Raw genomic sequence first — 19032 nt, 5'->3', positions numbered from 1 at the left:
CAAACTGTGCAGCTCTGCAACTGCATCCTGGCCCATCCTCACCCTTCTGCCCCCAACCCTCACCTCCTTGTACCCCCAATATGTTTTTCCCAATAAAGAAAAATTATAAAAATAACAAACAAACACCTGAAAACAAATGCTAGACAGGGCGCAGAGAGACTGGAATCCACATACACAATTGGTAGGAATAAAAATGGTACACCATGGAAAATGGTATGGCTCACCCTTAAAAAGTTGGGAATAGAAATATTTTATACAATCTAGCGATCCCATCAAAGTCATGATATGAACAATTATATTTATGTTCAGAATTTTTATTCCTGATTACTTTATTTAAGACTGATATTCTTTTCAATTTAATGATGTTCTCAATTTTTTAACTTCTGGTTTACTTAGTTTTCTACTTCTAAAATAGATTTTAGAATTCATATTCTCTTAAAAAGCTGTAATTTAGTTTTAAATTTATTACGAAAATTATTTTAACTTCTGCTTTGGATATTGGCCTTTCTCTACTTACTTTTATCAAGAAAAATTATAGTTTATTGTGTTAAAAGAAAATATGCATATAAAATTTCTGGAAATAAAAATACCAAATTAGCAATTAGTCATGCATCCCTATCCCTCAGTCATGAGACTGACAGATTCAGAGAAGGTATAAAACAGTCCTCTTCTGCATTTTACTTTAGCTATTGCTTGCTACTCAGAATGGGGTTTTGTTTCTTTTGAAAAAACGTGCAACTTCCACAGTTAACTATTTGGAAGAGAGATTTTTTTCTGACAAGATAGTAAACCAAAACTTGCAAAATCTCTCATTTACCTAAAAAAATCAGGAAATCTTACATTTACCTAGAAGTGTCTGAAAAAAGTCACAACATTCTTTATAAGTGAAAGAAAATATAAAAAAATTTAAAGTCAATAAAATGGTAACTCAAAAAAACAAATTAAATGGGCTAAGATATTTAAGTCCTATGAAAACAAGGGATTTAACTCCCAAATATACCATTCTCTAAATTTTTAAAAAAACAACAAAAAACAACCCCTCAAAATAACAGAAATTCAATGAAAAGAGTAGACAAGCAGTCAGTAGCTAATGGAATTGACAAGTTTTTGTTTCCACGTGGAATGCATATAGAGGGCAAAAAGCCTAAAATTGTTCATATTATATTGTTAAGTATAAAACTAAAGTCATAAAGAAGAGTATGTTAAGGGAGCTCTGGTGGCCTGGTGGCAAGAAGCTGCACTGCAATCCCAGAGATACACAGTTCGAATCTACCAGATGCTCTGCTGGAAAAAGGCGGGGCAATCTCTTCCTGTACCAGTCAGATCAGATTTGGCGGTACAACCATAAAAAAAGAATTAAAATAAATCAATAAATAAATTCTTAAAAAAAAATGTAGTAGTATGATTCTAGGTGCAAATTATACCCACATACTAATAAAAGTTATTTTTGCAAGATAGAATTACAAGTGTATTTCAATTTTAAGGCTACCACTTTTAACTACAAGCAATGTATATATGCTGTGAAAAAAATTATTTTACTAATTTCAATGTTACACATAATAAAAAATTTTGTTAATCTCTTGTGGTATGCTTTTTGCCAATCAAATTCCAACTTTCTACAAGTAAAATTTGATAAATACTGAAGATGAGTATAAAAGCCACATTTATTCTATTTGTGTTTTTATTTAATATTGAACTCATTGTTTACTCTTCTTTCATTTAAGCAGAAAAACCAGACATCTTGATTCTGCAAGAAATATCATAGGGTCAAAGTAAAGGAAAAGCTGCTCAAAAAGTGAAGCAGTAAAGAACATACTCAAAACATCAATAGGGAAGTTAATAGAAGCTATAAAACAATGTTCTATTATATTTTAGGTATTAACAGCAACAAGAAAAGTATGTATAAAGGTATAGTACTGCATAGATTCTTATCCTCAAGTATTTTATCCTTGTTTTTATGTGCTCTTGAGTCGCATGCAACTCATAGTGACCCTATGTACAAAAACCCTAAACCCTGCTCTATTCCTATGCCAATTGGTCTCTGACACACCTACCCCAATTACCTGTCACTGAATCAATCCACCTCATAGAGGGTCTTCCTCTCCTGTGTGCCTCCACCCTCTCAAGCATAACGTACGTCCTTCTCCAAGGACTGGTCCCTCCTTGCAACATGTCCAAAGTATGTCAGGCAAAACTTCAGAATCCTTGCCTCCAAGGAGCAGACTGATTTAACCCTCTCCAGGATGAACCTGTTTCTTAGGGCTCCATGGAATAGTCAATACTCTAATACCACAGCTCAAAGGAATCAATTTTCCATCTATCCTCTCTAGTCATTGTCCAGCTCTCTGACGCACAATTGATGGCAAAGACTATGGCCTGTATCAGGCTCACCTTAGTCTCCAGAGTGACACCAATTCTCTTCAATACTTTCAGAGAGGCCCCTAGCAGCAGACTTTCCCATCGTAATATGTCTTTTAATTTCCTGGCTGCTGTGCCAAGAGTGTTGACTGTGGAGCCAAGCAGACTAAAGCTGTGAACAATCTCAATCTCTTCACCACCCATCCTGATGCTGCCAATTGGCCCAGTGGTGAGAATCTTTTTCTTCTTGATATTGAGCCTCAATTTTATCCTTACTCGATTAAAAATAATAAATTCCCCTATATTTAAAAAGCACACGTCATGGACACATACGTTCTATGTGCAGAGATTAGATCTATGCCTGGTTATTTCTACTACAAAACTGCATTATGGTCATGGCATAAAGGACCATGTTGCTGTTAGATGTTGTCAAGTTGGCCCTAACTCATAGCTACGCTACATACAACAAAACAAAACCCTGCCCATTCCTCACAATCTTTTTCCAGTGTTGTAATCATTGCATCAATTTACCCCATTAAGAATCTTCCTATTGCATTAATCCTCTACTTTTCCAAGCAGGCTGCACTGTCCCAGGAACTGATGCCTCCTGAATAACATACCTAAGTAAGTATGTGAGACAAAGTCTCATCATCCATGCTTCTAATGAGCACAATGGTTTCATTTCTTCAAAGACAGATTTAATTCTTTTGGAAGTCTATGGTATACTCAATATTCTTTACCACCATAATTCAAATGTATCAATTCTTCTCTTCCTTATGCATTAATTTTCACATGCACAGAACAACTAAAAATACTATTGCTCTGACTGTACCCTTCAGTCAACATTTCCTTCAATAAATTTCTAGTCATTTTAAGAATAACTGGGGGTGGGGAATGAATGAATAAATAAAAAGAATAATTAGGGGAAAAAATTACCTAAGTGCTACTGGACTGTGAGAAAGTATAATGTATTTAGAAAAATATGACTTCTTGATAGCAAAGAAAATTATGATAAACATTTGTACCTGTATTGCATTTCGGTCTCTCATAGCTATTTCAAATGATGTAATCACCACAGGGTGAATCTGAAGTGTCCCATTCCGTTTGAAAATATTTTTTACCAATTTTTGACGTTCCTGTTGGTTTCCATGATACAACATAGTAGGAATCTAGAAGATGTGATATTGATAAATAATAAATTTTTTAACATAAATATTAAACTATTGAGGGAAATTACATACATTAATTTTCTGCTCAAGCAAGTTATAGAATACATAGTAATTTATCTTACTTTAAATATTATGTAACAAAATGAATCAACATACTGTTGGACAAGAGAGAAGACAAAAAAAATTAAATCACAATTATGGAGAGGCATATGGGAAGGTTACTTTTGAAATTTTCTTTCTCACAAGGGTGTTCATATATAAACATGTTATTAAAGTTCTGCTTAAGTCTATCTCATATGAATTAAAATACACATACTGAAAATCACTTAAGTTTTAGCAACATGACTGAGGTTACCAAATGGGGCTACTATTATTCTATAAGTATAATGTATTGCTCAGAGTGAAAGACAGGTCATATAATATGTAATATTTAATAAAAATTCATTATTAAGTATACAAGTAGATCGATAATTCCAATAAAATGTGAATTGATGATACATTCTAACATATGCAAATGTGTTACCTCTGGTGTAAATCTTTTGAATTCAGCCATCCAATTAGGAAGGGTAGACAAAGGACCAACAACAAGAAAAGGCCCAGGTACTCCTCTCTGAATCATCAAGGCAATTGTAGCAATACACTGAACTGTCTTTCCAAGTCCCATTTCATCAGCTAAAATACCATTAATGCCATTTTCCCAAAGCATCTGTACAAAACAGAATACACAATACTTAAAAGTTTAATTTAAGAACTTATTGCACTAGCAATGGTTTATTTAAGGAAATCCTATCAAATAGAAGCATTTATGATATAACGGTATATTCATATATACCGGATTCCAGCATAACTTTTAATATTTGTGGTCTTTTCTCAAAGACGTAACAATGTCAGAAACCTTTAACAACAAAATTTTTCAATCTAAAAATTTACTAAGAAATAGTATTTACAAATAAGTGTTTTATATAAAATAGTGAAATATGGAAGAAATGACTAAATTGTGGCATATCAGATTAACAGATGATAGTAAAAATGAACTAGTACATTGTATTATACAATTTGTTACCCTAAGCCATTCCATGCCTTCTACTTGGTACCACCGCATCACTCCTCCTGTAAAGTGCTTCGGCTGTTGAAAGGGAACTGGCTGTCCATTACATTTACGAACTGGGTCATAAAATAATTTAGTATTCTGTCTAACAGTTTGAGACAATCTGTCTTTAATTATACTATTTGAATCTTTGTTGTTCTGAAGATCTTCTAAGCAGAGATTAGTAGAAGAGCTTTCATCCTATAAAAAGAAAGCATAATTAAAGTCTGGTACATAATGCAGTTCCCCCATTCTTAGATCAATCTATGAGAAAAGGTAATTTCGAATTACTTTACCCAGTCTTACAGTCATTATATGGAAATATGAGATGATAACGATGGAAAAACTCTATAGAGCTTTCTATTACTCTACAAATGAAAAGCTATTAAATATTTTGGGTTCTGTGAATAACATTTATAGGTTAAGAACAAGAGGCATACAATTGTAAAAAGACCTTTACAATTAATCTTTCCTTCTTACTATTTAACTCCTGAAGTGTTCTACCTCCATACTTATTAAATTGGCACTTTTCTTGGCACACATTGAAATCTCAATAGATAATGTCCATGGTGGAGGTTCACTTTTATCTAAGATTAACTTCACTACAAGGAAACAGGTACAATGAAAATGTTGCTGGGACAACTAGATATTTAAGAGGAAAAATACAAAATTTGAGTTCTATCATTTCTAGATTTTTTAAAAAATGTTATGACTCAAATGCCTAAACAGGAAACCTATTTAGGTATATGATTCATAAGATTTTGAAAAACAGATTTCAAAAGTAAACAGTATCTTAGTAACTGTGAGATAGGCAGAGTATTTTAAAGAAGATATAAAATAATTTTAAAAAATGGATTAAAGTAGTAAAGGCAATAAAACTTATTACAAAAGTGATCACTAAGGATAATAAACAATCTCGATTATACTAGACAGCTGCATAAACACAAAAGCTCATTAGCAGCTACTAGGGGTTGGAGAAGGAAAAAAGTTATTAGTGGAAAGATTCTGAGTTTCACTTTGGGATGATAATAAATTTTAATTTGACAGGTAACAGTAAATTTCATTATGTTTCTTAAGTATTGTATACTTTTTATTATAGAAAAATTAAAATATATTGGAAATAAGCTTGCTTAATCTTCTAAAATCTTCTGTTTTTAGATAACATAAGGCTACAAATTTAACAATGAAGGACTCAAATGGAACAAATGAAATATAGACACATTTAGGAATAAAACTATAAACAAAATTTTATGACAAAAACTTTTTAAAAATAGTTTGATAGCCATTTAAAAAAGTATGACATCCAAACAGAGTATCTCCCATTTTATAATCATGCTATCGATGCTAAGACCAATTAATCTTTGAAATATAAAACAACTAGTGAACATTTTTGTATTACAATTACTTTTTTTTCATTTTATTATTTTTTGTGTGTGTACTGTCAAAACAAATCTGACTGGTACAGGAGATTGCCCCTCCTCCAGCAGAGCATCTGGTGGATTCAAACTGTGCACCTCTGGGATTGCAGTGCAGCTTCTTGCTACTAGGTCACCAGAGCTCCCTTGTATTACAATTACTTTTGTCTCTTTCTAGTTTTGGAAATATGACTAATATTTGGAGGAAGGAATCTCTCTAGATAAAATGGAAAATAAAATACTCAACTCTCACACATTGTTGGTATAAAATGATAAAATGTAAAATGGTTCAATTACTGGGGAGCTCTGGTGGCCTAGTGGCAAAGGGCTGCAACTACAATCCCAGAGGGGCACGGTTCGAATCCACCAGATGCTCCGTCAAGGAAGGAGGGACAATATCCTCCTGTACCAGTCAGATCTGATTTGACGGTACACTCACACAAAAATAATAAAATAAATAAATAAAATAAAAATGGCTCAATTACTGTGGAAAGCAGTTTGGTTTTTCCTTAGACAACTGGGAACAGAAATATCACTCAATCTAGCAATGCCGCAATTATCCACGGATATTATCCAGGGATATTATACATGAAGAATTGCAACAAAGACTGACATAATCACACCCATGTTTGTTGCAGCATTATTTAAAAAAGTAAAGAGTTGGAAACAATCCCTTAAAAAAAAAGGTTAAAAAAATGGTATAATCACAAGAGTGAGATGCACTGCTAAAAAATGGAGTATGATGCATTTCAAGAACTCGTGAAATACCATAAATATGAAGTGAGTACAAATTATGTTAAGTGACAGAAGCCAGCTACAAAACGGTAATTATAAGACCACCAATATAAAAAAGGAAAGGAAAACACAAAATCTTGTAGGGTTAACAGGCTTGAGAAGAGAAATAGTATGTGGATAAGGTAGGTGATTGGAAAGGTAATATACAATAAGGTTTTCATTAGACACTGTAGTAATTATATCAATTTTTATTAATGTTCCAAAACATGTCTATGACTGAATAACAGGATTTAAAAACTTTTACTCAAATTAAAAAACTCAGAAAAACAAGTTTATTAGAAAGGCAGAAAAATTATCTAAGGCATTTCTTGTATCTTCCTCTCAGACGTCTCAGTGCATAAAACCACGTTGTTATGGGCATTCCAATCATTCCTACACATAGAAAGATCTACACGAGTATGTTTACATTAATATACTATTCAATACTACTTATAATCTCTTACCTCATTATCTTTTCTAGATTTTTTAGCCACAGACAAAATTTCCTATTAAGAAAACAAAATCAAAATAATAATTTATGCAAGTGGTTTTCACTTATTTTTTTTACTCAATATTTATTCTGTTCTGACTTTATGCCATAAGAGATAATGGTCAAGATGATTATTATCCAGAGGCCTCCAAAAGGGAGCTTCCGCAAAAGCAAGTCTGTAGACATATTTACAAAAATTACCTTACTGGATTTTATAAAATTCATAATTTGTTTGGAACTCTTAAATACTGAGGTGTTTTCACAAACTCTAGGACTTTATTTTTTTAAAAAAGTTAATCTGATTAAAGTCTAAGTTCACAAATGACAACAATCTAATTCTAATTAGTATTAGAAATACTAATCAATTGTCAGCATCAACTCTTAATAACAGCAACAGTCTAGGCCAAAGTGGAACAGCCCTTAGTGTCCAAGGCTGTAAGCCTTTATGGAGTAGATGATTACATCTTTCTCCTGTGGAGGGGTCATTATTTTTGTGCAAAACTGACCCACAGTTGATCCTCCAGTGGGTTTTTACAAACAGTTAACTACAAAGGAAGAGACTGCCCATTCTCCTTCTACAAAGCAGCTGGTGGATTCAGATCATTTGTCCTTGGGATTGCAGCACAGATTATTACCACTAGCCTACCAGAGCTCCCTTTTCTCAGAGGGTTGTGTCGGAAATGATCCATTGCTGACCCTGTGGTGGGTTTTCAGGAGCAGCTAGCCGCTTGGGAGGAGACTACCCATCCTCCTCCTGCAAAGTAGCTGGTGGCCTCAAACCGTGTGCCTTCAGGATTGCAATGCAGATGATTTTCTGGTTAGTAGCCAAGCACTTAACCATCATGCCACCAAGGCTCTTTGTTCTACTAATACAAGGGTTTAATAAAGGACAATCAAGTGGCCAAACCCAACTGGCAGCCTGAGGTGGTTTTTTTTTTTTTTCAAATAAAGTTTAAATGGTAAACAGTAAGACTTAGTTTACATGTTGTCTATGGATGCTTGTAATTACAACCAAAAAGGTAACAATGTATAGATTAAAAAGAATCCAAATGACATTAGCCAAATAGAATTTTTTTCTCTGGATCCTGTGAACACGCCAATTGTAAACGTATGCATTTATGGATGCATGTATGTATTAGTGTACTTGAAAATATGACAAGATTGGGAAAGAATTTGTTCCCATGTTTGTTAAGCGAATCGTGGTTAGTTTTAAAAGGTGTTTAGTACTGACATATATGAAAAAATATATGTAATATAAAGTAATGACACTAGAATATTCCTGAAAGTAATCTGAGTATAGGAAATAACAAAAGTACGAAAACTGCTAAAGCTGGACAAGTCATTTCATATACTCACTTTTCTATACCTATTTCTACCCCTGCCTAATGTTGGACATTTTCTACATGAAAAAGGGAAGGGAATTAAAACACACATCAAATACATATCTGAGATATAAGTCTCAGACACATATATCAAAACATTAGGTAGTGGACATACGTATAGGTCTCCAACCAGAGCTTATAACTGAGTTTTGTGCAATATATTTATTTAGAAATTCCTGAATCTACTTCAAGTTCTATTCTCCATAGCTGTTAACATTATACATTTGTGGTTGATTTTAAAATACCCTCAAAATTAATTATATCCATGACAAATGGATTAAAAACAGGTATTCTACACAATGAAGTATGATGCAACACTAAAAAATGAGCAAGAAAACAGAAAATAATGGAAGTATTTGTAACAGACAGAAAAGTCAACAACAATTATTATAACTTTACTATTGTTTAAAATTGGTAATAGGTAGAGGACACTGCACCTCTATTAAGAATTCAGAGAAAAAGTTAGGATGGTGATGACTAAACAATATGCTGAAATGTACATATGAAGACTATTGAAATGGTGTATGTTTTATTTTCTATCTGTCATATATTTACTATTAAAAAAGGGAAAAATAAAATGGTCTTTGTTCAAGACCAAATCTCATGTGTCTTCCTCCATTATTCTTACCTCTTTTGACATGACTTCTGAAATATTGTATGACTCATCTTCTCTTCCTCTTTTCTTTTTCATAACTATAAAGATACGTAATTTTATTTTTGCTAGCAATGCAATTAAAATGGAAATATAATCACAAATTTGCCAAAACTTGAACATGGAAATTTACCTGAATTCTCGTCACCTGCGTCAACTGAATTTTTACCCTACAAAATAAGAATTTAGAAGGCCTTTATGTTTTTCCGTATTATAAGGCATTGAGAAGTAAATGCTCTATCACATTTGAATAATATCCAAAATTTTTCCATTATTTATGAAAAATGTATTTACGGAATGTATTTTTGCTTTTCTCTGTAATTCTTTATTACAGTCAAAGTCTTTACACAAAATTTTTACCACTTAGAAAACTAAATGTCAAACACACCAAAGGTAATTTCATTATTAAATAACTGTATGTCTTTTATACTTATACATTTATGATGAGGACTAGGGGATGTGTAGTGTGAAAAGCTTATTTCTTTTCAGTAAAGTTTGTAAGTTAAAAAAGTAAAAAAGAATTACTGTGAAAAATATTAGAGAATGTTAAAGGAAATAAAATACTTTAAAAGGTCAAACTAAAAAAGTCACAAAATAAAAACTGGACGAATATTGTAAAAAATAAGTAGACATTACGTTTATAAAATTAAAATGGCCAAGAAATAAATATGGTAAATAAAAATTGAGTTAAAATTGAAAAAAGAAAAAAACAAACCAACCAATGCCCCAAAACAAACAACCCAGCCCAAACCCCAAACAAACTAAACCAAAAACCCCAACTCAAATTCATTGTTGAGTTTGGAAACAACCAACTTATAGCTAAGCCTCAACAGGCATAAACTGCAAAGGAGTCTGTTCAACTTTCTCTTCAAGAAAAGCTGGAGGATTTGAACCACCTGACTTTGGGTTGAAAGTCCCAACTCCTTATCACTAATGCTCCCTAGACTACAGGATTAAAAAGGAAGTTTTCTAAAGGACTGTTGAGGCAGCATAAATAGATTTTAATAGATGATACCTTTAAAACAGGAAATAAATACTAGCATAAAAGCTTAGGTAACATACAATGAAGAATGCATTAAATTAACAGGATCAAGAGTATATGGCTAAACTAGCAAAATTATCTTAGAAATATGGGCTGTTCTTCAAAACTTTTTAAAATACTATTTACAAAATTCGAACAGGCTTAAAGAAAAGTTACTATATTCAGCAGTCAATAATACAAATTTTAAATAAAGAGTATTTATTCTTTCTTTTGTAACAAAACCTATTACCAGATACTTTAACACCACTAAATCAAATAAGTGAATTTAGTAAAAATTGTAGTATACTAGTTACTGAGTTAGTAAAGCAACTCCTATGGTCTACATAATCAAAGCATGCTGAGAGTGGACTTTGATTATTTTAATGAAATAAAGGTACATTCTAAATACCCTGTCTCTTGGCATTCTGAAATTTCTCAGGAGGACAGTTTTAGTTTAAGCTGTGTGTGAGCTCTGTAACTAAGAAATCACCAGAATTTACTATTTCAAAGATAATTTCCAGAAAATCATAAGTCTTTGTAAAAAACCTCTTTATGTGTAAGATAATGATAGTTCTATCTAGTAGCACTATTCAATGAGACTTAATAATGGTGAAATATGTCAGTTGGACAGAAATTGACAGGGCTGCCTTATTTTTCTGGGTCTTAACAGCTCATTTTAATTTTCTTTCTCTGAGATGTTTCTACATTATACATGTTCTAACTTTTATACATTTTACTTTGCATAATTAAGAGTCTAATAAATATTACTTTTGCTATTTCTCTTTTCAATAGCACAACTGTTATCCAGACAATTCTCATTAAGGCATTAAGTCGACCCATCTTAAAATCATTAAAAAGATTCTATCTAAAGTTCAGGCTGTTCCTAGTAGTTATCTGGCACATTATTAGTAAATTTAACATACCAAGAATTCCTATTTGACCCCACTGTTGCAGCTAGGGCAAAATACAAGTTTCTATTTTAGTTGTTAACAGCTAATTACATGTGAAGTTGTTATAAACCAGATACAGTAATCATTAAAGTCTCCAAAAGAATTGACTAGTTATAGTTCACAGAAAAGGAACTGTAGGATCAATATATCCTTCCATATCTACAATGCTGATAAACAGATTTTATGCATATTTCTATGCAGCTTTTAATACAAAGATATATTATTACATAAAGAAAGATAAAAATAGGTAGTCAAAAAGTCAGAGAACATAAAAGAATTACTTCAATATTCTAGGTGACCATATAAAACAAAATTCTATCTTGCTATATTACCTTTGTAACTTTTAAAGATTCCTTTTTCTTCTCCAATTTCTCCTTCTTTTTCTGTTCCTGTAAAATAATTTAATAGTGTAAAGTGATAAACTTAAAAGTATAAAGCATGTATCTAGTTCTCAAGTAAATTATATTCACAATGAAACTAAATGAATTTTTTAAAAGATGTTTATGTACAAGTTTTTTTAAAAATTTCTTTATTTTTCATTTCAATGAACATCTACAGAGATTTTGGAATTCCATTCATTCATTGTTGCACCCCTCTCCCCAATGTACAAGTTTTTATGGATACAAGATTTAACCTCTTGCCTTCAACAACAAAACCCAGCCCAAATAAAATTAACAATGGTTTTCATACAAGAAGCAGTAAAAGGCATTAAACAATAAGAAAAGGAAAGCAAATGAAGCAAGTCTTCTCATTATCCAGCTCCCTTCCCAAAAGCGATTTTTAGGAATTAATGTTGGAAGAAACCAAACTAAATTCAACAACCAAGAATACAAAGTTTAAAACTTAGGGAGAAGCTAGCAGAGAGGGAATTGCTCCACAGTGACAACTGAAGAGCTATCTATAGCCTTCAGTCAAGTACTGGTCAGTGCACAAGTGCAAGGAAATCACCAAGATAAGGAAAAGAGTCACAAAAAAGAAGATAAAATGATCCTCCATTCTTTTAAAAGTGGTCACTTAACATCAGCTCAAGTAGAAAAAGTAGAAACATCTAACACAGAGTGGTAAGTGGAGCTCTTAGAACAAAGCCAAATTATATCCATACACCTGCCATATAATAAATGACAGTATTTCAGTAGCTTGAAGCTTTTCTGTAACAGCAATGGATAAAGAAAGAGATAAATGAAGAACCAAGTATAATAAGAATTCCAAGAGGTAACTGACAAATCTGGGTGATGGGGACATAGTGGTTAACGGTATTTTCTTAATTTGCACCAAGTTTTAAAATCATTATGTTGTTGTTGTTATATGCCAACAAGTTGCCTGCAACCCATAGCAACCCCTAACCCTGCCCTGTCCTGAGCCAGCCTCACTAATTCCGACACACCAACCCCCACTGCCCCAGTTACTGTATCAATCCATCTCATCCAGGGTCTTCCTATCTTGCGCTGACAGCCCACCCTTTTAAGCATGATGTCCTTCTCCAAGGACTGGTCCCTTCTGGCCATGTGCCCCAAGTATGTGAGACAGAGCTTCAAAATCCTAGCCTCCAGGGAGAAACTTGGTTTCACCCTATCCAAGACAGACCCATTTGTTTTCCATGGTATGTTCAAGGTTTTTCTCCAGCAAAATTTGAAGGCAATGATTCTTCTTCTGTTTTCCTTAGTCACTGTCCACCTCTCTGAAGCATAACAATTAATTGCGAAGACCATGGCCCAGATTAGACACAGCTTAGTCTCTAGATTGACATTGATGATTTTCAGCACTCTGGAAGGGTCCCTGACTACCTATTTTTTCCAAAGCAATTTGTCTTTTGATTTCCTGACTATTGGTGTTAAGAGTGTTGATTGTGGAGCCGAGCACCTGAAATTGTTAACAACTTCAATCTCTTCTCCATCTATCATGGTGCTTCCAATTGGCCCAGTGGTGAGAAACTTTGTCTTCTTGATGTTAAGCTTCATTCTATATTGAAGACTACAGTCTTTGACCTTCTGCATCTGCAGCAAGCGCTTCAGGTCTTCAGTTTCAGCAAGCAAGGTAGTGTCATTTGCATATCACAGGTTGTTGGGGAGTCTTCCTCCAGTTTTGATGCCACATCCCTGCTTCCCAAATGATCTGTTCTGCATATAGATTGAAAAGGTATGGAGACAGCATGCATCCCTGACACTCATTTCCTGATTTTGAACCATGCAGTGTTTCACTGCTCTGTTCTGAGGACTGTTTCCTGGTCTGAGTATAGGTTTCGGATAAGCACAATCAAGGTGTTCTGGGATTCCCATTTTCCTCAATGTTAGCCACAAACTGTTGTTATCCACACAGTCAAATGCCTTTGCATAGTCAATGAAACACAGACATTCCTCTAGTACTCTTTGCTTTCTGCCAAGATCCATCTGACATTAGAAATAATGTCTCTAGTGCCACAACCTCTTCTAAACCCAGCTATACAAAACAATATACTATGTAAAAAAACAAAAACAAAACCCAACCATATTAGACCATAACTGCACTAGAAGAGAACAAGGCAAAGGGATCAGGAGTAATATTAAGAGGCATGCTCTCTTTATTGTTGTTAAGTGTTGTCGAGTTATGTAGCGACCCTATGAATAAAAGATGCGAACCATGTTCTATAACTGTCGTTCTCTAATGTTCATAGTTTCCAAAGGCACCTTGTTTAGGATGTGGATGCCAATCTTGCTTCCAAGCCTGTCTTAATCTGGGAGTTCCACCACTGTCCAACATGAGTAACCATTATGGCATTTGACACACCAGTGGCACAGCGTTCAGCATCACAGCAACCCCAAGTTACCTCAGTACAGCAAACTGGCAGACCAGAGTTGTACCACTTAGAAGAATGTTCTCCCCAAATATAATTTCTAGGTAGACTTCAATGAGAAAAGAATATTTAAGTCAAGGCTTAAAGGTGATAATAGGATTAAGTCATAAAGACAGCTAGAGGAAGAAAACACAGGTAACAGCTAGCCACGAAGGCCTAAAGGACCACACCTAGCATGCTTTTAGGAAAAGGATGGGAGTTGAGAAAGACAGAAAAGTGGCTAGATTTTATTTGCATGACATGTCATTGATACGGTTTGTTAATTCTGTTGGAATGTGAGAAGTGTTCAACTTTTTAATGGAATAGTAACAAATATGAATGTCTTCCAGGTAGCTATCTTGCAAATTTCTTTGAAGACATGAGTGATCCCACCCAGGGATGCCTCTGTTTAAAACCCCTCAATTCCTGGGATCATATTTTTTTACTGCCTTTAGTATATATAGCCTGAACATCTTCTTCCTTTAGTATCATTGCTTCATTATCATATGCTACTTCCTAAAATGGTTCAGTGTTTTAGTACAGTGTTTCTGTGTATTTCTTCTCTCTGCTTTTGATGCTTCCTGTTTCTTTCATGGTTTTGCCTACTAAATGTAAACATGTATGTGAAATCACATTTATTCAATGAAAACACAACTGCACATAGTCCTCGGATAAAACTAAACACCTTTGACTAACACTGACTTTCTATATTGAAAGTTTAGAATCCGTCTCAGGAGACAATTTAGTTGATTGTTGGTGTCATCAAGTCGACTCACTCATGGTGACCTATGAACAACAGATCTGAACACTGCCTTATCCTGTGCCACCCTCACCATCTCTGTTATGTTCAAATCCATTGTTACAGTCACTGTGCCCATCCATCTTAAGGGAGGGTCTTCCTCTTTGACCTTTCTCAGCCTGACATCTTCTTCTTCGGACTGGCCTCTCCTGACAATAAGCCCAGTATATCTGAGATGAAGTTCTACCATCCTTATTTCTAAGGAGCACCCTGGTCACACCTTCTCCAAGACTTGTTAGCTGGCAGTTCGTGGGATATTCAGTACCTTTCTCCAACACTACAATTCAAAGGCATCAATTCTCCTAGCATCCATCTGTCTAACTTTCAGATCCACCGGAAATAGGTGAAAAGATTATGGCTTGGATTAAGCACACCTTAGTCTTTAAACTGAAATTGTTGCTCTTTAGCACCTTAACAGTAGGTTTTCTCAAATCAACAAATACATCTTTGGACCTCTTGACTGTTGTTACCATGGGCGTTGATTGTAGATCCAAATAAAATAAAATGGTTAACGTCTTCAATCTTTTCTCCTCTTAATCTATTATGATGGTGCCAATCAGTTTAGTGGTAAGGATTCTTTTTGTGTCATCAGCCACACTGGTTGTTGAGGAGTCTTCTGCCAATCTTGATACCACTGTTTTTCTTCAACTTCCCAAATGATTTGTTCAGCATACAGGTTGAATAGGTATGAAGAAATGATACAATTCTAACCCAAATTTTCCCTAATTTTAAGATATGCACTAATTCTTTGTTCAGTTCATATGACTTAAGACTATGCATACGTTTTACATGCGGTTAAGTGTTGGAGGAATCTCATTCTTCTTGGTGTTAATCATAATTATTTTTTAGTCATAATTTGTTATGATCCACACATTCAAAGGTCTTTGAATAGCCAATAAAAGCACAAGTAAACATTTTTCATCTGACATCAGTAATGATGTTCACTGTGCCATGCAGTAGTCTGTTGATGTACTGTTCTAACTATATTTTGATGATGTTCAGTTAATGGCACAATTAAGCTGATTATCATGATGTATTTTGCAAAGTTCATGTTCCAGTTCCTAATGAACCTAAGGTCTTAAAACTTGCAAGTAGTAGTCTAAAGAGCAAAACAGTAGGAAGAGAACCAGAATCTCACAAAAGAAAGAAATGTATAGGTCTGATAAGACTATTTGAGCTATAGCCTCATTCATTCAGAAACCAGACAAACTAGGTGGTGGTCTGCTTTATGTGATAATAGTCACAGCAACATGTCCTAGAGACTGGGTTGGAGGTGGGGAGTAAAATTCGTAAAATAGACCAAACTTACTAGACCAGTTGAGACCAGAGATTACTGTCCTGAAATATTCTTTAAACCATGAATGAAAACTATACACTGAGATCACTTTTTAGCAAACTTTTTATAGAGTGGTAAAAAAAGGGTATCAGACATAAAAATACTGGCTCTACTACAAAACCATCTGTATGAGACAAAAAGGTCAACATTTCTAAAACAAAAAAAAGAAAGGGCAGGGAAACTAGAGGGCTAGAATAGAACAATCAGAACACAATTAAAGAGAATTCTGACACTGTGAAAAATATAAATAATGTCACTTTTTGTGGAATTCATCAAGCTAAAACCTCCCTTACTGTGTATACATTCACCAAAACCATACTCAAAAGTTGTTCAGCATCATTAGTTATTTGAAAATAAAACCACAAATAAGTAACTAAAATGAAAAAGATCAACCAAATGAAATATTCAAGACAATAGAACAAATGCTCAAACATTGTAGATGAAAATGGAAAATGGCATAATCATTTAGATAACTGCTCAATTCACAAACTTTTCCACTCATTATTAAATGCATCTTCATTGCATGTTCAATCAATTTCTGACTGCAAAAGATGGTACAAATCTTCTATTTTTCCTTTATAGCTTTAGTTGTTGGTGAATGTATTTGAATGATAGTGGTTTTCACTGAACTTCCTTGTTTTGTGTTTGGCTATTATCTTGTTACTCACAACATTGTATTTATTTCATGATGATTTAGAAATGGCTTTTTTAACCACAAGAGTAACTCCATTTTTTCCTAACCTTTTCACCCTGGCATTGTAGATCATATGATTGTCTGATTCAAAATGTTCCATGCCACACTTATACATCTCATTTCACTAATACCTAGGTATGTCAACATTTATGTGTTCCATTTCTTTCTTAAAATGATAACTTGATGACACATAACATTTCACAAAATGTTAAAACACATTCCTACTCTACAACCTAATTATTCCAATCTTAAGTATTTAGGAAAGAGAAATAAAGCCTAAAATCCACACAAAACCTTACATAGAAAAAAATTCATTCTTTTTGTGTGTATTGTCAAATCTGATCTGACTGGTACAGGAGGATCTGCTCCTTCTCCAGCAGAGCATCTGGTGGATTTGAACCATGCACCTGCGTGGCAGCTTCCTCCCACGAAGCCACCAGACCTCCCTACATAAATACTTTTTAACAGCCAGAAAACTGTAAACAATATAAATGGCAATCTACAGGTGAATGTACAAATTACGTTGTATCGACTACAGTGGAATATTCTAAGAAGGAACAAACTAATAGTGTACTTAACAAAACTGATAAATACAAAAATCAGGGTAAAGGAAGAAAAGAATAAGATAACTATACACACACTATTGCATTTATTTAAAATTCTAAAAGACGCTAACAAATCTATAGTGACAGAAAGCAAATCAATGTCTATCTGGGCAATGGAGGGACAGAATTAAAACAATGAAGAGGAATATTCTGAGGGTGAGGGTTACATTCATTATCTTGATTATAGTGGCTTCACCAGGATGTATATACTTAACAAAACATAAAATTTTATGATTTAAAATGGCAATTTCTTATATCTGGTTAAAACAAAAACAAAAAATAAGCAACCAAAACCCTTTCTAGTTACCTGAAAAAAATATTAATCATGGCTGGCATAAAAATCAATCAACAGGTGAATGAATAGAATGAATTTTATACAACAAAATAAAAAGACACAATATGGATGAATCTCAAAAACATGCTGAGCCAAAGAAAACACGAAGGACATGTGATTCTATTTACATAATAGCCCAGAAAAGTAAATATTAATCTCTATTGTCTTGATTGTAATGAAAGTTACATGAGTATATAAAACAAAACTCAAAATGTATGCCTAAAATTTGTATGCATTCTTGTATGTAATTGATATCTCAATAAAGTTGCTTTTAAAAAGATACTTTACACTATCAATTCTCTTAAAGTCATGAGAGACTCTTAACTGACCTTCCAGTAAATTTCTGAGACACAATTGCCCATCTTTTTCCCACACAACTTTGAACCCACCTTTAGGTGAATAGCATGACTCTCTATAGACTTACTATGTCACCAGATTCCTTTCAATCTCATCTACATACCTCTAATTGTTGCTGTTCCATTTTAGTCAATAAAAATTTGGAATAAATATTGCTTTTCTCAAGCAAATGTTGAAGTCTCCGGTACCGAATGTCCATGGACTCTCTATCCCAAGACATGCGAGCCTGTCAAAATAAAAAATTTTCTGGCATCACTTTTGTATACAAATTTTCTTTCTGTAAAATATATTATATGTTCTGGTTGCTGTGTACTATAGATTCAGAACCAATCCATAGTTGACTTTCCAGGGGATTTTCTGAGGCAATTAAATGCACGGGAGATTGACCATCCTTCTTCCACAGAGCAGTTGGGGGCCTTGAACTGTGTACCTTCAGTATTGCAGCATAGCTTACTGCTACCATAGCTCCATATTTTTAATATAATTTTGAAAAGTATCTTTTTTTCAACTAATATTGACATTTCAGATACTAGACATATGCTCACTGTTATCAATGGTTATGAACTCATTTTAAAAAAGTATAAGTAAAGCTGGCTTTAAGTTTTTAAGCAACCATAAGCTTCAGCAGACAGAACACAAAAGACTCCAAAAACTCTCAAACATTTATACTAGTTCTATTTGCAAATACATTGTAGTTTAAAATGGCAAATACATTATAGTTTAAAATTATAATAATGCCACTAACCAGTTTTTAGATTCTAAAAACTCAAAATATCTCAACATTTTAGCTCTACTAGAGA

At 33.6% G+C, this 19032-nt stretch overlaps 1 protein-coding gene across 6 annotated transcripts in view; it reads right to left on the bottom strand.

Annotated features, from left to right (window-relative positions):
- Positions 1 to 19032, bottom strand: part of HELLS (helicase, lymphoid-specific) — a 53158-nt gene that overhangs the window by 28071 nt on the left and 6055 nt on the right. For 3 of the 6 annotated variants that reach the window (XM_006880360.1, XM_006880362.1, XM_006880365.1), the window contains 8 exons: positions 18336 to 18458; positions 11631 to 11687; positions 9461 to 9497; positions 9304 to 9368; positions 7268 to 7309; positions 4591 to 4815; positions 4051 to 4233; positions 3384 to 3527 (listed from right to left, as the gene is read on the bottom strand). In XM_006880360.1, the coding sequence (XP_006880422.1) occupies positions 3384 to 3527; positions 4051 to 4233; positions 4591 to 4815; positions 7268 to 7309; positions 9304 to 9368; positions 9461 to 9497; positions 11631 to 11687; positions 18336 to 18458 (876 nt within the window). The remainder of the gene's footprint in view (positions 1 to 3383; positions 3528 to 4050; positions 4234 to 4590; positions 4816 to 7267; positions 7310 to 9303; positions 9369 to 9460; positions 9498 to 11630; positions 11688 to 18335; positions 18459 to 19032) is intronic. The other 3 variants (XM_006880361.1, XM_006880363.1, XM_006880364.1) reach the window with 2 other exon arrangements.

The sequence above is a fragment of the Elephantulus edwardii genome, unplaced genomic scaffold, assembly GCF_000299155.1.
Source record: "Elephantulus edwardii isolate Elephantulus edwardi_28Jun2011 unplaced genomic scaffold, EleEdw1.0 scaffold00007, whole genome shotgun sequence".
Classification (NCBI taxonomy): Eukaryota; Metazoa; Chordata; class Mammalia; order Macroscelidea; family Macroscelididae; genus Elephantulus; species Elephantulus edwardii.
Note: the sequence above shows the minus strand (reverse complement) of the source record. Positions and strands in the feature narration are given on the sequence as shown.